Here is a 22945-nt window from a genome sequence, read left to right as displayed (position 1 = left end):
TGTTAGGATGAGGCACAGAGTGTGAGCGAGCACTGAAAGGTAAAGAGTGCACTGGCATTTTAACATGATGACAGATGAAGATAAAGAGACCTGTGTTGAGAGTGGGCGGAGCTTCGACATTTGCAACAGGCAGGACTGGACACGTGCAATATGAAGATTCTGCCATGGCGACCGGGCATGGGAGGGGCTTCCTAGTGGATGTAGGGAGGGACCTTGTACGGAGGGGTGTGGCCTGTAAAAAGGGGGAGGAGTGGGTAACTTTTTGCCAGTCAAAATCATAACTACAAAACATGTGGTTTCCAGTTTTGAATACCACATGTCAAAAGTCATGAGAATACTAAAGGAACAAGAATACTGGCATGCCAAGAGAGAGAAAGAAATGGCAGGGGGTGGGAGAAAGAAACCGGCACAGATAGAGCGAAGGCTTGTTTGAGAGATTGCCAACTTTGATAAGTTTGTGAAAAGTTTTACTGTTTCTTTTTTATGCGGTGCAGAACACGAGGAGGCTGAGTGAGGACTGGAACAGCCTGTCTTCTAGCTTTGTTTTCCCCTCTGGTCTGGTCTTCAAGTGACACTTCCAGATTCTCAGGGAGATGTATTGTGTGTACAAGTAAGATGTCAGGATAAGATTACATGTCTCCTCAGAGCCAAACATGTGTATGATATTGCTTGAGGTGGACGGCATGATGAATGTCCGAGCGATGGTGTTGGAATGGGGGTTTTGGAACTGAGGCAGTACTGGTGAATACTTTTAAGCCTCAAGCTATTCATGAGTTTAAAATAGTAACATTTCAGTCATGCTTGGAAATGTTACTTTAAACATTAAAATAAAAAACAGTGCTATTTAATGACTAGTGTTCACTTTTAACTAACTTTTTTTCATTTTAACTTTAATTTGTCTTACATAAATAACTTAAGTATTTTTAAAAAAAGACTTAAATCAATGATTCATTTTTTTATCATTTAATTTGCACGATCTGTGTGAATTAACTGATTTATAAGAAATTGTGTGCCTGTGTTTATGTCTGTGTGTCTATATTTCCAAAAGTATTAAATTTAATTGATTTCAATGGCCACAGGTGTATAAAATCAAGCACCTAGGCATGCAGACGCTTCTACAAACATTTGTGAAAGAATGTGTCGCTCTCAGGAGCTCATTCAAGTGTGGTGCTGTGATAGGTTGCCACCTGAGCAATAAGTCCATTCATGAAATGTCCTTGCTACTAAATATTACACAATCAACTGTTAGTGGTGTTATAACAAAGTTGAAGCAATTAGGAACAACCGCAACTCAGTTACAAAGTGGCAGGCCAGGTAAAAATAACATAGAGGTGTCAGCGCATGCTCAGGTGCACAGTGCGCAGAAGTCGGCAACTTTCAATAGTCAATAGCTACAGACCTCCAAACTTCATGTGGCTTTCAGATTAGCTCAAGAAAAGTGTGTAGAGAGCTTCATGTAATGGGTTTCCATGGCCGAGCATCTGCATCCAAGCCTTACATCACCAAGTGCAGCACAAAACGTCAGATGCAGTGGTGTAAAGCACACCGCCACTAGACTCTAGAGCAGTGGAGATGTGTTCTCTGGAGCGACCAATCCTGCTTTTCTGTCTTGCAATCTGATGGACGAGTCTGGGTTTGGTTGTTGCCATGAGAACTTGCCTGACTGCATTGTGCCGAATGTGAAAAGTTTGGTAGAGGGGGGATTATGGTGTGGGGTTGTTTTTCAAGGGTTGGGTTTGGCCCCTTAGTTCCAGTGAAAGGAAGTCTTAATGTCCTTTCACTCTTAACTCTTACAGACATTTTGGACAATTGCATGCTCCTAACTTTGTGGGAACAGTTTAGGGATGGCCCCTTCTTGTTCCAACATGACTGCGCACCAGTGCACAAAGCAAGGTCTATAAAGACATGCGCAACTTTGGTGTGGAGGAACACACACACACACACGCACACACACATTTATATTAATATTAAGGATGCCACAATTCTCGGTTTTGCATTTAATTAATTATTAATTAATCTATTTCCCCCGTTTGAAATATTTCTCTCGGTTTATTTCAGCTCTGCTTGAGGTTGCCTGTAAGTCTACGCACTGATATGAGCAAATATCCAATCATATGCACTAAAGTTAGGGGTTGTTTAGCCATGCTTGAAATGCTGGTGTTATACTCACGGAACACTACATTTATTCACAATTACGAACGTTCATTATCTGCATGCGTTTTAAAGCTTTGCCGGTAAAAACATTTAATTTGCATGCTTGCGCACAGTTTTAACATGCGTTGTGCGTGTGTGCTAAAAGCCTGACAAACACACGTGATTACTGGACTAAGTAATCTTACTGCGCTAATACTGTCAAATACACAAGGTTAACATATATAAACAGTCTGTAATGTCTAAAGTGAAAGTAAAATTGCATTTGTCTGTATGAGATGCGAGCACAAGCAGGCAGCAGCGCAACAGCGCAGCCATGTGTCGTGTGCGGGGCGGTTGACGGAAGTGGGCGTGTCTCTACTTTTAATTACTTTTGTTTTATACAAACTATTCAATCAACTATCACAAACTATGCATCACTTGAAAGCTAAAACACTCAAGATTCATGTTCTGAACTTTTTTTTGCAATAAATACACGAGTGGAAAGGGTTCAAATAAATGCTAAAGCACTTGCTATTTAAACATTAGCATAATAAACGCGGTACTCATCTTTCATCTCCTATTGTGCAGATCTGATCGGACGAATCCACAAAACAACAGCATACATGTATGTGTAAGAGTCCACTCTTTAAAATGCATCCCACTTTCAGTCCAAAACAACGAAAAAATAAGGGAAAAAAACAAAATATCCTCCGTTGTTTGCATGAGCGTTTTGAGTTAGAGTAATAAATCATGTCCATTTTCATTGAAATAGCGATTATAATCATTATTCTTACGATCTCCCCTGTACGTTAGACTGTTCCTGTCATATTAAACCTCCCAGGTCTCTCCTTCAATCACAGGCTCTCTGATGACACTGATATAAAGGGAGTGCATTACTGGCTGCTAAAGCTGTCAGTCAAATGTGCCCATGCTTTTAGTTGGATAAGCCAGTCAATGCCTAGCCAATGCATAGCCAGCATATATTTGATTGAAGGATGTAGTAACGATTCAAAAGGCATTATTTTGCACAGTGTTTGTAAGATATGCTGTAAGCATTGATGAATACCTTGTGCTTACGGTCTCCATAGTATCCAATAGTATCCAGCGGGAGTTGCTATTTTAAGCGCACACAACGCACATGGACTCAATGACAGACAGAAAATATTTTTATCAACTAAATGAGTTTTTTACATTTGTAAATTCTAGGGGTGTCCCCGACTAAGGATTTGCACATTCGAATCAGAATTTTCGAATCTCTCTATGGTCGACCGATCGAATCATCTATGTGTGTGTAAACCATAGACCGTAAAAAATAAACGGTAAACGGGTTGGGAAGGGCAGGACACTAGTCAGCAGGAGGCTAAGACTATTTTTATTTTACTTTACACACGGCACACAGCCACCACTTTTAATAAAGTGATCAAAACTAGACAACACTACACATTCATAAATTAACCGTTCTCACATAACATTTAAAAGCTGCGATCGAAACACAGAACATCACACAAATATATAAAAGAACATTTTGATAAATAAACCTAAAAAAATACCTGCCTAGAGAGGAAAAGAACACTTTGAGTGTTTTTATGCACGTTCTTAAGCCGATTGTGCCTAAAGGGGGTCTCACACTGGACTGAAGCTCAGCGCCGTGTCTCAGTATCTCACACCAGGCATACGTGAACATATACACGCAAGCTCAATTTTGAATCGACTTCTGACACAATGAGTGTATCTTGTAGCACAGGGTGAACTCAGTATGTACATTCACGATTTGAGGGAAATATACATTTAACCGCGTCGAACGGCGCGTCCGGTGCGAAGCTCAGTGCCCTTAAAGGAGCGATCGCTCAGCGCCGCGACACACTGATATTGAGCACCCCCATATTGCCTAAAATGGTATGATCCTCGTTTCATAACACCCGCGAAGATTCGACCATGAGATCAGTGGTCGAATCCGGTCCTGCATATCGATGCATCAAATCTTCGACTATTAGGGGTCACCCCTAGTAAATTCTGTAAAATAGCTGTTTAGTTTTTCAGGGACTGTAAATGCATTATAATAAGCAGTTTATTGCAGATTTATTTGAATAAAAAAACTACTCTTTACAATTACAAATATTCTGATATAAATGGCCTTTTTGAAAGGACGCCTAGGCTTTTTATTATTATTATTTTTTACATAAAAGCTTACAGAAGCTACACTTTTGAGAGACTCATCCTCAAACTTGAATCAAAGCATGATCAGACATTCAGCTTTATATTTAGGTTATTTTCAGGCCATTTATATTAAAATCTCATTATTTTTTCCTAAGAAAAAAAAAGTCACTTACATGCATATTTCCACTTGTTTTACTTTGTTCCTATACTATTTTGAGTTATGACTCTTGTGTAACAATATTTGAAGTGTCTAGTTTAAAATAAGACCAGATTTATGAATTTAGACCATAGGGTTTAAGAGCTGCAGATCTTTTTATTTGGGTATGTCGTTTTCAGAAAATTCTATAAAAATAAGGCCGCAGGTTAAGAGGTTAAGAACAGCAAAAAAACGAACCAAACCGAAAACCAAAACCGAGGTAACTGTGGACTAACTGTATTGTTGCACCCCCTTTATGTGTATATATATATATATAAAATATAATTTTTATCAAATATAATTAGTTAGTCCCCTTTGGTGTTAGCAGCACTGGTGTTTTAAATTTTTATTTTATTTATCATTTTGTTTTTATTATTTTATTTATTTATTTTTCACTAAATTTGGAACTATTGTTACTTTTTTTTAAATTACTTTATGTATTTATCTTAACAATATTTATTAATAATAATAATTATTATTATAAAATATTGTGCTATTATGTCATTACTGAAAATGTAACTATGTTAGTTGCATTGCTACAGGCTACAGTTGCTCAAATACTGGGAATTCTGGAATGTGTCGATGTGTTTAAACATGCATACTTGTGTATAGGACATGCTATTGAAATTGAGTGTTTTAAAGTGTTTTGTGTGTGCCAAAGGTGTGTGTTTCATGACTCAAAATGTGTGTTTGAATGGTATGTGTATGTGTATCAACATCTGACTGTTTCCTGAGGGAGCTACAAGGACTAGTTGTGGTAATCTGAGGCGTGCGTGTGCAGACGGAGCAGAAATGAAGTGGTGTTCTGTGTCTCTGTCATCACCGACAATCTGTCTGGACACATCCACACACACAGAAACACATGACTCTCTGTTGCTTACACTGTAAACAAACTTCCTGAGCTATATAACATGGTACACAGATTTAAAAAACTAGCAGAATAGGTAATGCATGCTCAATCAATCCGTCGTATAAACATTTCATCCCTCAGGGGAAATTTTCTTGCTCAGAAGTTGCTCTTTCATAGCTCAGGAGACATAATGGAGTTAATCCTGTTTCATTTAAAGGGATAGTTCTCCCAAAAATTAATATTCTGTCATCATTTTCTCCCGTGGAACACAACAGATGTTTTGAATTTTAATTATGGTTTAAAATACACTTAATATTCACTGATACTATTGGATGAGAATAAAACTATTGAACTGAATAATGAAACTATTATCTTTCTAGAGCTGATTTACAGCTGAAATTGTGTTTGTTATACAAAAAAAAACCACGATATTGTATAAAGCACTATATACATAAATGGGATTTGAAAGTCAGTGGTGTCCAAAATGTGGGCCCAAATGTCTTCCGTTGTATGGACAAAGAGACATTGTGAGAGACAGAGAAGAAAGTCACACAGGTTTGTAATGGCGTGAAGGTGGATGAACTATCCGTTTAAGTCCCAGATGTCCTAAAACACCTAAATAAATACAAATAGGCTTAATTAACCCTCCATTTAATCTCATAGCTGTCTAGGAGAAACATTTGAGCTATCAAAGAGATCTCCTTCGTGATTTTTCATTCCTTTGAGGCCACACACAGACAAACCAGTCCTGGCTAATATCTCTAATGCATTGTGTCTGCAATCTGAGGTCCACATCAGTGAGTCATGGGGCTGTTAAATCTGATTCTGAGGCTTGGTTTGGTGACTGAACGCCTGAGATCGGCTCATCTGGTGCGGCTCGTCTGGCCTGGAAAACGGAGATGACAGGCAGCCAGCTAAGTGAGATGGATTTCTAGCAGTTCTGGGTCTGTTTGTCATCGGAGTTTTGTCACATGACAGGAAGGGGGGGGGGGAGAGAGAGAGAGGGAGAGAGAGAGAGAGAGAGAGAGAGAGAGAGAGAGAGAGAGAGAGAGAGAGAGAGAGAGAGAGAGAGAGAGAGAGAGAGAGAGAGAGAGAATGGAAGAGCAAAAAAAACTGTCTTTAAAGATGTTCCTCTGGGTTGTTTAAAAACTGTAGTAGGGTTGGATGAGTATAAGTTTGAAAACAGAAGGAAAAGGAGGGAAAACGAGGGAGTGGAGGTGGTGGAGAGTGATGGAGAATAGCTTGAGCTCCAGAGAGAGAGAGAGAGAAAGAGAGAGAGGGAGGGAGAGTAGGATAAGTTGGGGGAAAGTTAGTGGCCCAGTGGGGATTTCTTCTGGAGTTCAACCTCCTTGGCTGGGGAAGGGAGGGAGGGGGAGGAACTTGGGTCAGCACTATGAAGTTGGATTAAATGTCCAAGTCAACTCTTTTTTTTCACTCTCAGACTACAACGAACAGTTTCTAACAAAAGATTTTCAGCGGGAGAGAAGAAATTGCAGAGTTAGAACAGTTTATGTCTCTGAATGACAATACGCAGGCGCTTTTATCCATGAGGAACAAAAGCAATCAGTTTATCACAGTGGAGCCAACAATATTAGCAGTACCACAATATCGAATTTCAACAGTAAGAAGTGTAGCTGTGGAAAAAGTTGAGAACAGAGATGACAAAAAGTGTGGTTTGGAGCTGAAGGAAAAGTCTGGCCATCAGCATAATTTTATATACTCTACATCATTAATCTACTTATAAATCTTCATTGTTTTACATACATCAGCTCGAAAAATGTAAATGTGAAAGTAGATTTCTATATCTTTGTTTGTCTTCAAATATAAATATATAAACATTCTTAAAAGAAGATTAGTTCAAGAAGCAACACTGCATACGAAATTAATATAATATAATATAATTAAAATATATTTTCAGAGAGTGTATTTTAAATTAAGCTATTTATTTAAATATCGTTATTAAACTTAATTATCCTTAAAATAACAAAAGGATTAAATAGAGCCATACGTTTTGATAGATTTCATAATAAGTACATTTTGATACACTATCTACATTTTTGCATGGAATATATTGGAATGTGTCACCTGAATGTATTTTAGATTTTCTATCTTATGTTAAGTAAGTTTTCTATAATTATTTTATTTTTGGATTGTGATATTGACCTTGTGTTTGCCAAAATAGCCTTGATGTTAACTTGGCATTCAAAATTCAATAAAAAAAAAACCCAAAATATTAATATTTAAAATAAATGCTCTTTCTTTTTTTTAAACGTTCTATTCATCAAAAAATCCTGAAAAATGTATCACGGTTTTTAACACTGATTATAATAAATATTTCATGATAATTACAATAATATTTCACAATATTACTGTTTTTATGGTGTGTTTTTAATTAAATAAATGCAGCAAAGAGCATAACAGATGTTCAAAAACATTAAAAAAAGGCTTACTGACCTTAAACGTTTCAATAGTGGTGTATTTTTAGAAAATGCATCTTTAATTAGGTGAAATGTTTTTTAAGCATAAACCTCGTTAATTTAGTTAGATTTATGTTTAAAATAGGATTTTAAAAATGTGATGAGGTAAACAAAAGCTTAATTCCAAGATTTACCTTGTGCAAACATATCTTTTTTGTTGTTGCCATTGTTACATATTTTACATGTACTATAGTATTAACTATAAATTATGCATTATTCCATGCAACTAACCTTAAACCAAACCCTTATCCTATCCTACCCTACCCTACAGTAAGTGCATGTAGTTACTTAATATAACTCGGTACTTAAATATATAATTACAGTGTAACAAAGACACCTTAAAATAAAATGTATTAGGATTTTGCATGTTAAAGGACAACTCCGGCAAATTTTTAAGTTTATCTTGATCGTTATATCTTTGTGAGTACAGTCTATAGAAAAAAAAACGAACCGGATTGGTGCTTTCAACATGGAGCTCTTACAGTGAATGCCCAGAGCCCTCACTCAGTTATGGGGGCATAAACGTAAAAGGTGTCTTTGTGCCTCTTAACAGACACAAAATGCAATTAAAATGTCTGTCCAACATGAACCGGTCCCTTACATGTCAACAAAATGCTTTTAGCCACTTAGCCAGTGTTTAATAATTTTTTAGACGGCTAGCTGTACAAGTACCGTGGGAACTCAGTTGTACACGGAAAGAAAGGCAAATAGTCCAGTTGGGAAGAGCGTTGTGTGTGTAAGGCATGATGATTGTATTACTGCCCATCTTTCCTCAAGCAGTGTGCCAAAGTGGAGAGGATAAATAAAGTTTACATTACCTCCACAGTGGTTGCACCCGTCTTCGACCACGGAATGGCAATTTTCTTCCACCGTCACTGTGTTGTGTCTGTGTAAGTTTGTCATCCTTGTCAAAGTGTTCACTGCAAATTTTCACATTCTGTTGCCACAATTCGGAAAGGCACAAACGTGAACCATTACTTCTTCACTCGTGAGCCCGATCGGATCATCACTCTAATGATGTCCGGTTCACGAACGAATCCGTCTTTTTAATCGGTTCTTTTTAGTGAACCGGGCGAACCAGTTCACCAAATCGGACGGAATCGTTCTAAATGGTTCACGTCTCAAATCAGCGCTGATCACACAAGTTACTTTAGTTGATCACTTTCTGACATGAGTGACAGTCCCTCCGAATAGAAATAAACGAATGTCTTGAATTATATGTTGTTTCTCCAACCGTTCACTGAACTGAGACATGTTTTGCTGAGAGAACTGAGAACTCACGAGCAGCTGATACTGAGCATGTGCGTGTAACTGAACGTGCAGCGGTTCTCGGATCAGCGGTACAGAATCGAAAACCGTTTTTTTCGGACACATTTTTTCGGAGTGGGGGCTCTGGGCATTCACTGTAATAGCTCCGTGTTGCAAGGACCAATCCAGTTCATTTTTTTTTATATATATACTGTACTCACAAAGATATAACAATACGGGGCGGCAGTGGCTCAGTGGTTCATGTAGATTGTCTACAAACCGGAAGGTTGGTGGTTCGATCCCCGGCTCCACCTGACCAAGTGTCGAGGTGTCCATGAGCAAGACACCTAACCCCAACTGCTCCCGACAAGCTAGATGGCGCCTTACATGGCAGACACCGCCGTCGGTGTATGAATGAGAGCGTGAATGGGTGAATGTGAGGCAAGATGTAAAGCGCTTTGGATGGCCATAGGGTCTGTTAAAAGTGCTATATAAATGCAGTCCATTTACCATCAAGATAGACTTAAATTCGCCGGAGTTGTCCTTTAATGAAAGTTTTGCTCTAACTTAAAAGTATTTTAGATTTTATTTGTATTCACAGCATTCTCCTTCCAACATTGTACTTTTGATCGTTTTTTTTGTTTGTTTGTTCTTTTGCCACCCTCAGCCTTTATGACACAACAATTACATGAAGAACCTCAGTGTTACAATTGATGTACTTTACTGTCTGCTCAAACAAAAGGGCCATTAAAGTGCCCTACTCTCTCTCTCTCTCTCTCTCTCTCTCTCTCTCTCTCTCTCTCTCTCTCCCACTCATATTATCTCTCTCTCTCTCTCTCTCTCACTCTCTCACTCTTTCTTCCTGTCTGTGTCTGTGAGGGTCGCCTAAAGAAAATAAATGAGAACCATAACAAAGTCAAGAGCCACAAGATCAATAAACAGCCTAATGAATGCCATTCTCTGCGCATGCCCCGACGTGCTCCGAGAAGGACTCTTTGTTTCTTTGTAAGTGTGAAAACGCAAAGGGGGTTTGGGAAAATGAAAAGCAGAATTCCACAGAGTGGGAGATTGTGAGTGTATTTGGAAGGAAGGGCAGTATGTGTTTATAGAGAGCTCGACCAGCAGCGCAGATTGACAGGAAATGGTGTCTTTTCTTAGGCGGCTGGGCCGTACCACTAGCAGCGGGCCGACGGGGGTGGGGAGGGGGGTGAAGATGGATGAGGCAAGGCTGAGACGCAGGCACCTCTGTTGCTCCTGGCATTGTGTTCAGCTGTTTGCTTGACTTGAACCCTGGTATGGCTCCGTCCACTCCCCAGCTGTTCACTCATTGAAAGCCATTGGCACTGACACTGGCAGAGCTATTTATTTCATTGGGTTTTTTTTTTTCAGGTCATGTAGTGCTGATTGCCTGTGTGCTGTGGAGGTATATGTGGCTTATTAGGAGTAGGGGGAGTAATTTGGAGGCAACTAGGATGGTGGGGGGGAATGGCAAGAACTTGTTGAATTGACTGGTAGTCTCTGAGCTGCTTGTTACATGATCTAGTATTTGCATACCAAACCCAATAGTCATGGTCATCTAAACCTGAAGAAGAAAACCTGGAAGTCTCTAGTTGTGCTCTGCTGTAAAGTATTTACTTGGCTAGATGATTTGAAGAGTCAAATCTGTCGCAAATCAGTAACATCTTATTATTGTATAAATGGCTTCAATAATGGCTTCCTTGTAGAATATGTGTATCTGACATACAAATGGAAATCTATCACAGCAATCTATTAAATGATTGAAAACGGCTTGAAAGGTCATGCAAAAAAGGGTCATTAGTCAAAGTACTGTGGCAGCCCTGAATAGTCCATGTAGATTCCATTTGAATTTGTAGTTGAATGAAGACAAGGCTGAGGAATAGAAGTGCATTTCATTTGATAAGTTGTGCTGTATGGTTACATCTAATTGAGTTATTACAATATATAAATCATATTTAAATTGACATTTTACATATTAAAATTATTTATTTGTTTACTATTTAGGACTGTAATGGTTAACTGGCTAATTGGTATACTGCAAAACCAATAATAAAATCCCAAAAACCAAGCTTATTTGATAGGCTGTACTGTATGGTCACATCTAAGTGTGTTTTTTAATATTAAATATAATAAATTTATTAACATATACAATATTTGAAAAATATATTTTTCTATTATTAGTAGTATTATTATAAATAATAATGTGTTTTTAAAATCTAAAATTAATTTATTTAGTATTTGGGGCAGGAATGGAAATCAGCTTGGGTTGATTGATTGGCAAAAAGTCATAGAATCATATGGGAATCTTTTGTAATGCAGAACTAGTAGACTACCGTCAATGTAGATGTCATATTTCATGACACACAAATGATAATGAGGCTGTGAGAGATAGATGTACAGTCCATTCAAGATCCTAGGTCATGTCCAGACTCTATGCAGATCTCTCTAGTGAGCTCATTAGAAATGGATTGCATGTTTGTTTATGACATATTTGACTAATTAGATGATGCTGTCAGCTACCAGTAAGATAGATATCATCATATTTAAATCCATTCCACATCATTTAGATGTGTAAAATGTCCGCCTGGTCCGTTTAACCTTTTTTAAGCCCATGTATTTTAAAAGTGACTCATTTTTGTAGTCTCATCAGCTAAGCAAGCAACTTCACTTCTGTATGGTTCTACCCCCTCACAGCCTCATTTTCACGCATGTCAAATGAAATGCGCCGTCTACTGACTGTACTCCATGGGAAGAGACTCCAATTCATCACGTCTTCGTTGCAAGTGTGAAGACAAGCCCTGACATTCCTTCCCAAGTTCATCTTCCTGTTGGTCTCCTGCTTGGCGTCCTCTAGCGCACGGATTCTCCCCGCAAACTGAATAAAGTTCTTCTTTTAAAAGCTTCTATTTGGGCCAGAGGGGGCTTTGAATATTCGCCACATACTTAATGAGGTAGAGACAGCAGCGGCCATCAGTCATTTACTCTGTTTTTTGTGGAGACAAAGGCGAGAATTTTGCCCTGGCATCTGCTGCTTGCACAATGCTCTCTCTCTCTCTCCCGCTCTCTCTGGACTTTAATGTGGTTATGATTAGAGACGGGGCTGAGGGATGGGTTCGGGGGGTTGGGGGGGGGTCTCGTATGTACTGCAAGGGAAAAAAGGGGGAGGTGCGCAAAGCAAGAGAGCCTGTTTGTGTGCAGTGCGTGCTGAAATATGAATCACAAAAGAGACAAAAAGAGGCCAACGAGAATCAAATAAAAGTTTGTCCTCTAACCAGATCAGAGCTGGCAATGCAAACACACAAATGGCCCCTCCCTGTGGCCCTCTCTCTCTCTTTCTCTCCCCCCCCCCCTCTCTCACTCTCTCTCTCTCTCACCCCCCCCCCCTTCTCGATCACCCTCTCGCTCTCTCTCTCTCCACCCCCCTCTGTGTGCGCAGGACTGAGGCAGTTGGTTCGCTCCAGTGTGCCTGAGAGCCGCGAGTGCTATGTGGGGCTGTTATTTAGGTCTGTTACAACACGCTAGGAGCAGCTCACCCCGAGCAACCAGCACCGCAGATCAGCCGGAGAGGGAAAGAGAAACAAGCAGCGTGAGAGAGAGAGAGGAAACGCTTACAAGAGCAAAAGCAGCAGGATCAGGCAGCACGTATATCCTGAGTAGAGGAATTCCAGCAGGGGATTTAGCGCTGTCGTAGCTGCGGGTGTTATTATTGTTTTTCTTGGTGACGCGAGGCAATCGGAGGCGGGTGGGCGACAGGGACGCAGCATGTTCGACTGTATGGAGGCTCTGGGCATGGGCCCCCGCCAGCTCTACGATGTCACCAACCGGGGTGCATGCATGCTTCGGAAGGCGAGTCCTTTCTACGCCGGACTGGACCCTTTCGCTTGGACGGGGACGGCTAGTGTACGCTGTGAGTACCTTTTCTTATTCATCTAAACGGGGCCTCTGATCTCACGTTGGTGCCAAAACCAATCACTCGAGCTGCGTTTGAGATGCTGTTTGAGTCGATCGTTTTCCATGATTGTCACGAACAGAGTCTGGTTTCACCAACAGTGTGGGTAACCTGATTTTTGACCTTGTCAGTTGATGAAAAGTTAAACAGAAAGGAAGTAATGCGAGAGGGAGAGATGAAAGAGAGAGTGTTTGAGAGAAACAGAGAGAGAGAGAGAGAGAGAAGTGGGTGGGGGGGAACCTGACACTGTGCTATAATTTCAGTCATGCAGATTGCATTTGTCTTCTTCACTTCACAATTGTGCCTGACAGCTCTGGTATCCCATCATGCCTGACCACGGCTCAGCCCACACAACAGCATCAAACAAGCGTAAAAGTAAAAAAAACGAGAGGGACATTACTCAAGTATGTGTCACTGATGAAACTCTCAGATTGGGAATTGGAAAACGGGTTTGGTGATTAGAATGTGACAGGAAGCCAAATTGCAAATGGTATGAAACAAACAGTAAAGAATGGGCTAAAATATATTGAGTGGAACGTTTAATAACCATGAGGGCTTGAAGACCTGGACAGCTTTTCGTTTTTCTCTCTGTGTCTTCAATCATCTTATTTTTCCTATTGCTGTTCCAGACTTTGGACAGCCTTTGGCTCTAAAAGCAGTCCTGCTTTAGCAAAACTGGGGTCCATAATAATAGGGGACCAGACTGAAAGAAAAAAAAACAAGCATTGCTGCAATACAATGCAACATTTAGGGGGAAAAAACTCAAATGTCCAGATCAGTAAACATTGCCGTTACCCTTTTCCAAAAAGCACGCTGCTCTCGCTGTTTTCCATTTGTATTTGTTGAAGCTTCTGCTTTTTGTTCCTCCTTCTCGGCCTCTGAGGGCGACTCATCTGTCTTCATTAATCGTGAAAGACACCAACGTTTCAGTGGCTGTCAGCCACACTGGGTTCTCTTTAATGAAGACAGATGCCCTGTCTGAGCTCGACCCGGAGGGGAGGGGAGGGAGGGAGGTCCATAATGCCTCTTCTCCTTGGCCAGAGCCCTGATGATAACAAGATGAAATCTGTTTATTTAATCAGTCATGTCTCACCAACGCTACACAAGCACGGAGTCAGGGCCCGCGATGGAAAACGAGCCCTCCGAATGCACCACTGCTGCGTCTCGAATTCTGCTCCTTTCCTGGTTCCAGGAAATAGTGGAGATCGAGAGGCAATCGGACAGATCCTGCTGCCCTCAGGGAAGAGCAGGAGCAGTGTACTGTTACAAGCCACCGTGCCCAGTAACCTCTGTAAACAAGAGCGGCCTATCCGACTACAGGAAATGCTCAGTAGTTGCTCTTCATTGTCCACTTAGACCAGATTAATCAATGTTTTAGGCCAGTTGCTATACATTTTGGGTAAATGTCTCTAAGACTTAAGTTTGGCTCATTGTCCCTTAAAGTTTTTTTTTTTTTTTTTTTAAAAAGCTTAAAGTTCAGCTTTTTGTGTCTTTATCTGATTAGCAAGCAGCAAAATGGAGTTGGGAGACATTGCAGGCCAAAACTCTAACTGGTGTTGCTCACACAACCATGGCTTAATAAATCTGAGAGATTTTAGCACTTTTTATCTAGTAATCTCTTTTTCTGCAACTGTTCTTTACTTTACTTTACTTTTATTTTATTTTTATTTATTTTACATTTTATTGAATTTAAGCCCACAATAAGTGCCTTTTCTAGACCTTAGACCTTGTGTGATGCCTTCATAAACCCTACAAACATTCTGGATTGTGCTGGTCATGTGACTAAAATACCAGTCAATGCTTTTATTCAGAAAGGATGCGTTAAATCAATCAAAGGTGACAGTGAAGATTTTCTCTATTCTCTATTCAGGGTTCTCTATCTATTGGACTTTCTATTCATCAAGTAATCACAGTTTTCACAGTTATATTAAGTAGCACAACTATTTTCAACATTAACAATAAGAAGAAATACTTCTTGAGCACCAAACCAGCATATTAAAATTTCACAGTCTGATTTACTGATCAAATAAATAAAGCCTTGGAGAGGATAAGAGATGTCAAATGTCTTCAAAAACATCTAACAGACCCCAAACTTTTGAAACATCGGTTTTCTTATTGGTTTGATATGCTAATTGTATATTTCTGGAATGGATTTAGATGTTTTTCTTTTATTTTCACCACCGAGTGATTGAAATGTGGCAGTCTTTTGGTTGGTAATGGCTTCTAAGAAACTTTCACAAAACCCCTGCCTCCTGTTAGAGGTGAAGAGCAAGATAATGGCAGGCCACTGTCAGTGTGGCCAGTCTTTCCTGTTTTTATGTGCAGTAGTTCAAGACCTTTGCAGTTTTTTTTTTTAAATTCAATGTCAGAGGTTATAGAGAGGCTTTGCACGGGCCAATATCAGCTCTCGTGACTATGTGAACCGCTTTTGTTCCATTCCTGAAAGGAAAGAGAGCTAAAAGAGCTTTGTTTATTAAGCAATCCTTGAATGTATTGAGCCATATGTTAAAAAAGGAAGTACGCAGGTGATTTAGTAATCTACACCTAAGAAAGATAACATCACGTCTCTCTGCTGCTCTTAATTTCCCCTTTTTTTGCTAAGAGGTTGCATATGATGTGCAACACTAAACAAAAATGTCACCATTTTGTTAGACTTTTAGGAAGTTTAATTTACTATACTTTTGGGTTTTTTGCTTGTGTTAAAATGTGGACTAGAATTCTGGATTGTCTTCCTGTCCTGATCTCTCGAGCTCATACACACACACCATTGTTTTCTGTTAAGTGTGCTGTCCACATCAGAGTCTGATAAGCTCTCTGAAACAGAGCTGTGCATGAAAGACAGGGAAATGAGGGCTTCCTGTGTCCGCTGTCACATGCAACCCTCTCTCATTTTTTGTATTAATGGAAGAGCTCAATTATTTCGTTATAATTATAAAAAGATTCAATTAAAAGATTAGAGCGCCCGACGAGGCAGGAGAATAAAAAATGATCCTTGATTGATTCGATGTGTGTGTGTGTGTGTCAGTGTGTGTGTGTGTCAATGTGTGTCAATGTGTGTGTGTTGGAGGAAATAGGAAAAAGTGGTTGGCCGTAAGGGATTCATACTGATTGCATCCCAGTCCAACAATAGAAAGATGCTATGTTAGTACTCATCAAGCCATGAATAATGCTTTTTACTTGTTAACTTGTGTTATTCAATCTTGTACTTTATTGCAAGGACGTTTTAGCCCATAAGCTAGTGTCCCTTTTATAGCTTTTGGGCTAAGGAATATCACTTCTGATATGTTTTAGCCCTCAGTGATGTTTTTCTGTGATGTCCTTATAAACTCTTAAGATAATATATGCTTACACAATCCTGTACATGAGTGTGGCTTGTTAACTGTATAGATTAAGGATGCACTGATTTTACAGTTATGACTGATAAGATATAATTATTTACATGTTATGGCCAATAACTGATCAAATATTTGTCAAATATAGCACTGAAATCATTATTATTAAATGATTTGTGTTTTTAAAGATTAACTAGTGAGTGTTAGATGACAACAACGGTGATCTAGATGTAAAAAGGGGAAATAATCATTTACAATTACATATCCAATGCACCCCTGAGTATTTAAATGTCTAATCTTATAAGACCCACAGTGTTTGTACTGTCATTTCGTGTTTATGTCTTGTATGTCTGCATCTATCAATTATGCATAAGGTATTTTGGTGCATTTTGATGATTTAAAGGTAGCGCAGTAGCTGTGTGTGGATGGCCATTGAACCCTGTCTAAGAGGGAGTTGAAGGCAAACCCAAGAGAAGAGGCCTGACGCGGCCGCTGAGATTCCACAGCGTGCCGCTGGAATCCATTTACTGCTGTAAGGGCAGTTTATAATATCCCGGCGGGGTCAAGGAACTGTAAATAAGAGAGTTCCGCCTCTCGTAGAACAGCAACAATGACTGTTTTGCGCTGCTTGAGGGATGGGTGAATTTTAGAACTTATGTGAAATGTTGAGAGAGAGAGTGTAATTGATCGAACCAAAACTTGCTCATGGATCTGTTTGGTTCAAACAATTAGGGTGAGTTCAACACCTTGTTGAAGATTTCACTACCACACTGATGGTCAAACCACTCCATTGCACAGTCCAAATTTGTCTTACGTTCTATTCAGGAAGCATTGCTAATTAGCTAATCTTTCCTCTTCACTTTCATGGGTCTCTGAGAGACACAAACAAGGCCAGGCATCATGGGATTGAAAACTCTGGGTGAGGCTCAATGGCTGTCATAGTTTGGCCATCACCTCTCTTTTGTCCGATGATTTAGTGGATGTTTACTAAGTGCTCCAGTGCCTGGTTGGCAGTTTCTCTCTGGGGGCGAGGCGTTGGCAGGATCTTTGTCAGTCTGAAACCATGTGTGAGCTCAGTGTGAGAAGAGAAGTTCTGTTACCAGTGTGTTGTTGACTGACGGCTTGGCTCCGTCGTTACTAGGGCTCACTGTTATGTGAAAATGTGAGCCGAAATATACCCCCACTATGGTTATCTGCAGTTAGGCCGTAGAATCTCCCCGTCAGTCAACTGTTGGTTTTATCTAAAATGAGAATCAGGTTGAGGTTCTAGCAGCACTGTTGATGAGGTGATGCTTCTCAGGAGACATTGATTCTGGTGTTGTGTCTTGTTTCATTGTTTATTGTTAGGGCAATGCTTTTTGATACTTGGAAAATCGGTACATTGTTATTAAACCTACAAAGCGATAACAATACTTTCAAACTGATGTTATCTGTGGTTTCATGTACTCTTGTAGCTTTTGTCACAAAAACATCCTGTTGTACGATGGGTGATGGGCAAGGATGGCCAGCTAGTCATTCAGTAACTGACTAAGTTTTATCTAGCCTTTTGTTTTTGCCTTGTTTTGTTTTTAAGCTGCAATGCTTTAAAGGGGAATTAAGGCACCTCTGAGATTTTAACATGTTGTGGTTTTGCATTCTGAAACTTAATGGGAGAAGTAACCCTTTTAAATTCATCCCCTTCAAAGCACAATCTCTACTGTCATCAAAGCACCTCCTCAATAACCAATTCACTGCCTTTGAATATAAATTGTAAAACTATTTCTGTCAGAATGACTTCTGTGGCCACTAGACAAGACATCAAACAGTAAAAACAGGTTTGAAAACCCCTAGTCAAAATCTAGCTGTTTTTGAACATAAGACTGCATCCTATGTGAGTGCCCCATTAGAGATTTAGTGGACATGATGCAAAAGCAGCCTCACTATGTCTTAATAAAGACAAGTAATTTGGTAAACTCGCCTCACTCAACAATTGACTTATCGGTAAGCCCCTCCCCTCGAACACAGATGAGCCAATAGCAGTTGAGCATCAGTTGCACGGGCACTGGAACTCGGACATCTTTAGGTTTCAGCGCCATAGAGAAACATTGGACAATCTGAAACACCATCGGTTGATGGTGTTTCTGCTACAAAAATGATAGGTAAAGTACTGTTCTTACATCATGTAACAGTGTAAGTTAGATCAAAAACACATAAATGTGGTCTACATGGTCTACATTCAGTGCATCTCTCCATATAAGATGGTTTCATGTTACAGTAACCTAACCCTTTGGTACATGAACAGTGTTGATCCTGGATGTTATCATCTGCGATCATGATGAGGCTTCTCCTCGTATTCTTCTTTATCCTTTAGTTTGTTTTTGTAAACATTTTTAATATTTCTGTGAGTTTAAATATGTTTAAGGTCTACATTGTCTGCCCTTTAAGTGAGGGACTTTTGATGGGTATTATAGTTTAAGGGTAGTGAAAGGAAGAGCTCACCCACAGTTTATCTGATTTGTTTTGCAGATAGATTTACCAGTTATTAACTGCACCCGCGAAAAGGCACGTGGTCTGTATATGTTTGTTTATTATTAGTTGTATGAGTGGTTTTGTGTCGTTTGCTGTGTATGTTAATGATAATGCAATGGAGAGAGAGTTTGTGAATGAGACGTTGATGCGCACGCTTTGTTTGTTCAGCTCTTACAGTGATTTTTTTGGAGTGAAAAACAATGTAATAAACTTCATAAACCATCAGTAAAGTGTGGTCATCATTCAGATGGGGTAAACGCTACATTTTGTGTCCAAAAACATCTTGGGATGAGGTTTTCACACTGACAGTTGTCATTGTAAGACATAGCAAATCCTTTTGTTTGTCCGAGTTAGCAACAGTAACTAAGGGGGGTGGGGCTTACCAATAGGTCAATTATATAAATAACCACAAAATCTTTCAGATATATATAAATGAATATAAAAACATACATGCATTTTACTTTTTTGTATTAGAATATGTATATTTTTACGTGTACATGCAGATGGAGGTGAGAGGCCATCCTAAATCAGCCATAAAAGATAAATGGATACAAGAGCTCAAGGATCCTTGTTAGGGCAGACCATCTGTACTTTACCCCCACACATTCATCTTTTTAAACGATCATCTGCTGTCTGAAGACCCAGCACAGTGTTTAGTATGAGCAGGAACGACACCGTCTGTCTGGTGGAGGATGTCTATGGCTCGACTGGTCTATGCACCATTTTTAAAAGTTGTGTTGGCTCTAAATAAAAAGCATATTGTGATTTAGTCAAAGCTGTGGTCGGATTTTGTCTCTCAAGGTGACTTCCTTCACGGCCACGGCTGAGATCTGTCTGTTGCTCTCCGGGGTTTCAAGAGGACATCAAACCGCAAGCAGTATTACGCTGAAACTTCGCAATTGGTAGTTTCCACGAAGTGTGCCCATCCACGCCCTGACATCTTGGGCAGTCACTGAAGGCGTGCTGCCACACTAAAGTGAAAAATTCCACTCGCGTAAGCACACATCATATTGTAATTTCCCCTATAGTCAAAGCAGAAGTTTCTCACAGACTCGCCCTTAGAAAGAACAGAAGTGTGCCAGGCTGATAGTGAAATAACCAGTATTTATACACAAGAAACCCTCAGCTACTATGAGCATCAACCGCAAATCATGTAGACAGCAGGAAGCCACAACTCTGTTGGGCCCACTACTTATGCAAAGCAGTTTAGCATTGAGCTTGTGCAATTACTACACAAGTTGTTTGCTAATTAGGGATCAGGACAATTTGTTGAGACCCAAGCAATGTCAAAAAATCTGCAGTTTACTCCAAGACTTTATTTTGTAGTATTAAGGCATCAGTCTTTGTAGTTTGGCTGCTTCTACTTTTGTGGTTTCTATTGTTTGGGGAAGGAAGCAATAAGGGCCAAACAAGGAGCTCCTTTGCCCCAGTCCTAAGGAGAGAGACACTTCAGTCTATGACTCAAGCTAAGTTGCCCATCTTAAAGCAGGTGAGCACAGACAGATGGTGAGAGGAAGTCTGCAAGGACCAGAAGATCAAAGATAATGGTTAGATGAGGCTGTCTCACTGCCTGTTGGCTTGATCAATGGCTGTGTCCATGGAGGATGCATCCAGCCATTGGAGTGGAGAGGAATTAGAGGAGACACTCTCGCTCAGGGGTTGACAGCACAGATGAAGCCTGGTAGGGGTGCTGGAGATTCAGTGGAGTTGTAAATTTGGATGTCTGTACCAGAAATCTGTCTCCTCTGAATCAGGCCTTCATCCCCGGTCTTTGTGCGCTGATTACCCCTCACTGTCTGTTTGGATGGAGTCCTACCAGAGGAACAGGACAAAAGTCCCTTAAATGGTTTACTAAATGGGTTGTGTTTAGAACTAGTCAATAAACTCTTCATTTGTTCTTTTGCTTTGGCAGTATGGTTCTTTAGAGATTAAAAAGTTCTAGTTTCTTTGGAGGAAAAAAACCCACTGAATAGATGGCTTTCTAAAGAACTTGGGAATTAAAAAGGTCTTTATGGAGGATTCCCTATGGCTTTGGGCTATAAAAACCTTTTTGATTCTAATTGAAACTTTTATTTTTAATTAATTAGTCTTTTAGTGGACGCTTTTATCTAGAGCAGCTTACATATGGCAAATTACATTTATTATAGAGACAAGCCCCTCGAGCAACCCAAGGTTGAATTACTTGCTCAAGGGCATGATGGATCCAAATGGAAGATCGATGGAGTTTGTGAGGCTTAAACCAGCAAACTTCTGGTTACCAGACCAGATAAAAAGATGTCTTTGCTAATGGAGAGACCGCTATCAGTGTAAGCCGTAGTTGAAAGGGTGTCTGATTGCCTGTAATCCAGGAAGGACTCAAGTGTTGGCGATTGATTCTCTGAGTCCATTGATGTGCTAGCGCCACTCATTCAGGGGTCATTCAGGCCAAATGCTGGCTCACCTTCATCTATGTTAGTCAGCCATGTAAGTCAGCATTGAATGCACATTGAGGGTGGTTTAGCCACCCAGAAATCATTTACTTATGTCGTTCCAAACATCTATTACTTTCTTTATTCTACAGAACACAATCCACACACAGAAAGTCAATGGAGTCTCTATTGACTGACAGAAAAGTCAATAGGTCAATTTTTTTTAAATCTTTTTTTATTTCTAGTTATGCCTTTTTGGAATGACTTGATGGTGTGTAAATGATGACACACCATTTTTGTTGAGCATCACCTGTTCATTTTTGAGTGAACCATTCCAGCAAACAAGGCTGCTCATACCTGCTGGCCTTTTGCTCACCTTGTGTGATGGCGCTGGCCTGCAGAAGACCTAATCCTGGCCGACTCTATGACTGAGAATGTCAACTGCATGTGCATGTCTTCACGTATGTATTCATGCCTGTGTGCTGGTTATGACATGAGGGTGTAAATTCCTTCAGTCTTGTCCAGTCTGGGGTGTATGTAAATCTTTCTGTCTCTCTTTTTCTGTCTTTCCCTCTGAGCCATCTCTTGGATGGCAGCCCAGTTTTATCACAGGGCTTCCTTTCAGAAAGGGCCTTACTGCAACAGGAAGAACTCCTCCTTTTTTACAGGCCTGGGATGGAGCATGTGAGAGGGAAGGATAGAGGGGGGAAAAGTAGAAAAAAGGAGGAGAGGAGGGGGAGATCAGGTAATGAGCTCGCAGACAGCTGTTGACAGCAACTGCTACTGCTCAGCACCTTTAATAAAAGCACACACACCTCAGCTCCATAACTAACACTTCTTTTGTACTGCATCTGTGGTGCACAGACATCATTTTTAAAGGGTTTTAAATCTAGGTAAACCTTTAGATTAAAGTTTTTATTTATTAAATTTAGTTGATATGAATTTTGTGTTTTATTTTGTCGATTTGTGAGATTATGGATTTTTTGTGGGGTTTTTTAGCTAGTTTGCTGGAATAATATCTGGAACATTTTTCAAATCTTTGTTTCTCTCAGTACATCACAAGTGTCTTTTCTTTTTTAGTTCCTTTGATTATTAAGGGAGGGGTTTTTGCATTCAAAATCATTTATTTTTCCTTTTTCAGTTAGTAAATGTATTATTTTGTCATTTATCAAGTAATTGACAATAGCCTGGATGCTAGCCGAACCTAGGCAACATTTAAAGTCGGGAAGTTCGTTCTGGACTTGCCCCGTTGTGGAGCAACTGGTTTGACAGATGATCAACAGTAACATAATCATCCACTTCACCAACGACCGCTTGGGTTGAATTCGGTCTAATCCTAAATGGAGAACTTGTTCGTTTATGCAGTCACTTTTACTATTTCTCTCAAAAATTGTTGGCAAGTCCTCCATGTATCCTTAAATTCTCTTTACAACACCGGCAAAGGTCGTTTACACTCATCATCTTCTTCTATTTTTTCCAGTGTGCATTCCATTGAGTTCTGTTCACAAGAACGCATCGCTCTGATAGGTTGTAGGTCTATCCAATCTAGTGAAGAGGCATTTCTATTCCTGGTTCAGTTGAAATGCCCCATATTCACAGACCAGTGGAGCAATATCAGACTCACATTCTGACTCGAATCTGAGTATGATGACTTCAGACTAAATTGACA

The 22945-nt window shown here is 39.9% G+C and overlaps 1 protein-coding gene across 3 annotated transcripts in view; it reads left to right on the top strand.

Moving 5' to 3' along the window:
- The window catches only part of rarga (retinoic acid receptor gamma a), an 89991-nt gene that overhangs the window by 52779 nt on the left and 14267 nt on the right, over window positions 1-22945 (top strand). The window contains exon 1 of one of the 3 annotated variants that reach the window (XM_067445730.1): window positions 12494-12986. The exons of the other annotated variants lie outside the window; for them this stretch is intronic. Coding sequence (XP_067301831.1) covers window positions 12842-12986 — 145 coding nt within the window. The 5' untranslated portion in view covers window positions 12494-12841. Of the gene's footprint in view, window positions 1-12493; window positions 12987-22945 lie in introns of those variants that run through there. 3 annotated transcript variants of the gene reach the window in all.

Source organism: Pseudorasbora parva, chromosome 6 (assembly GCF_024679245.1).
Source record: "Pseudorasbora parva isolate DD20220531a chromosome 6, ASM2467924v1, whole genome shotgun sequence".
Lineage (NCBI taxonomy): Eukaryota > Metazoa > Chordata > Actinopteri > Cypriniformes > Gobionidae > Pseudorasbora > Pseudorasbora parva.
This window is presented reverse-complemented; position numbering and strand designations above follow the sequence as displayed.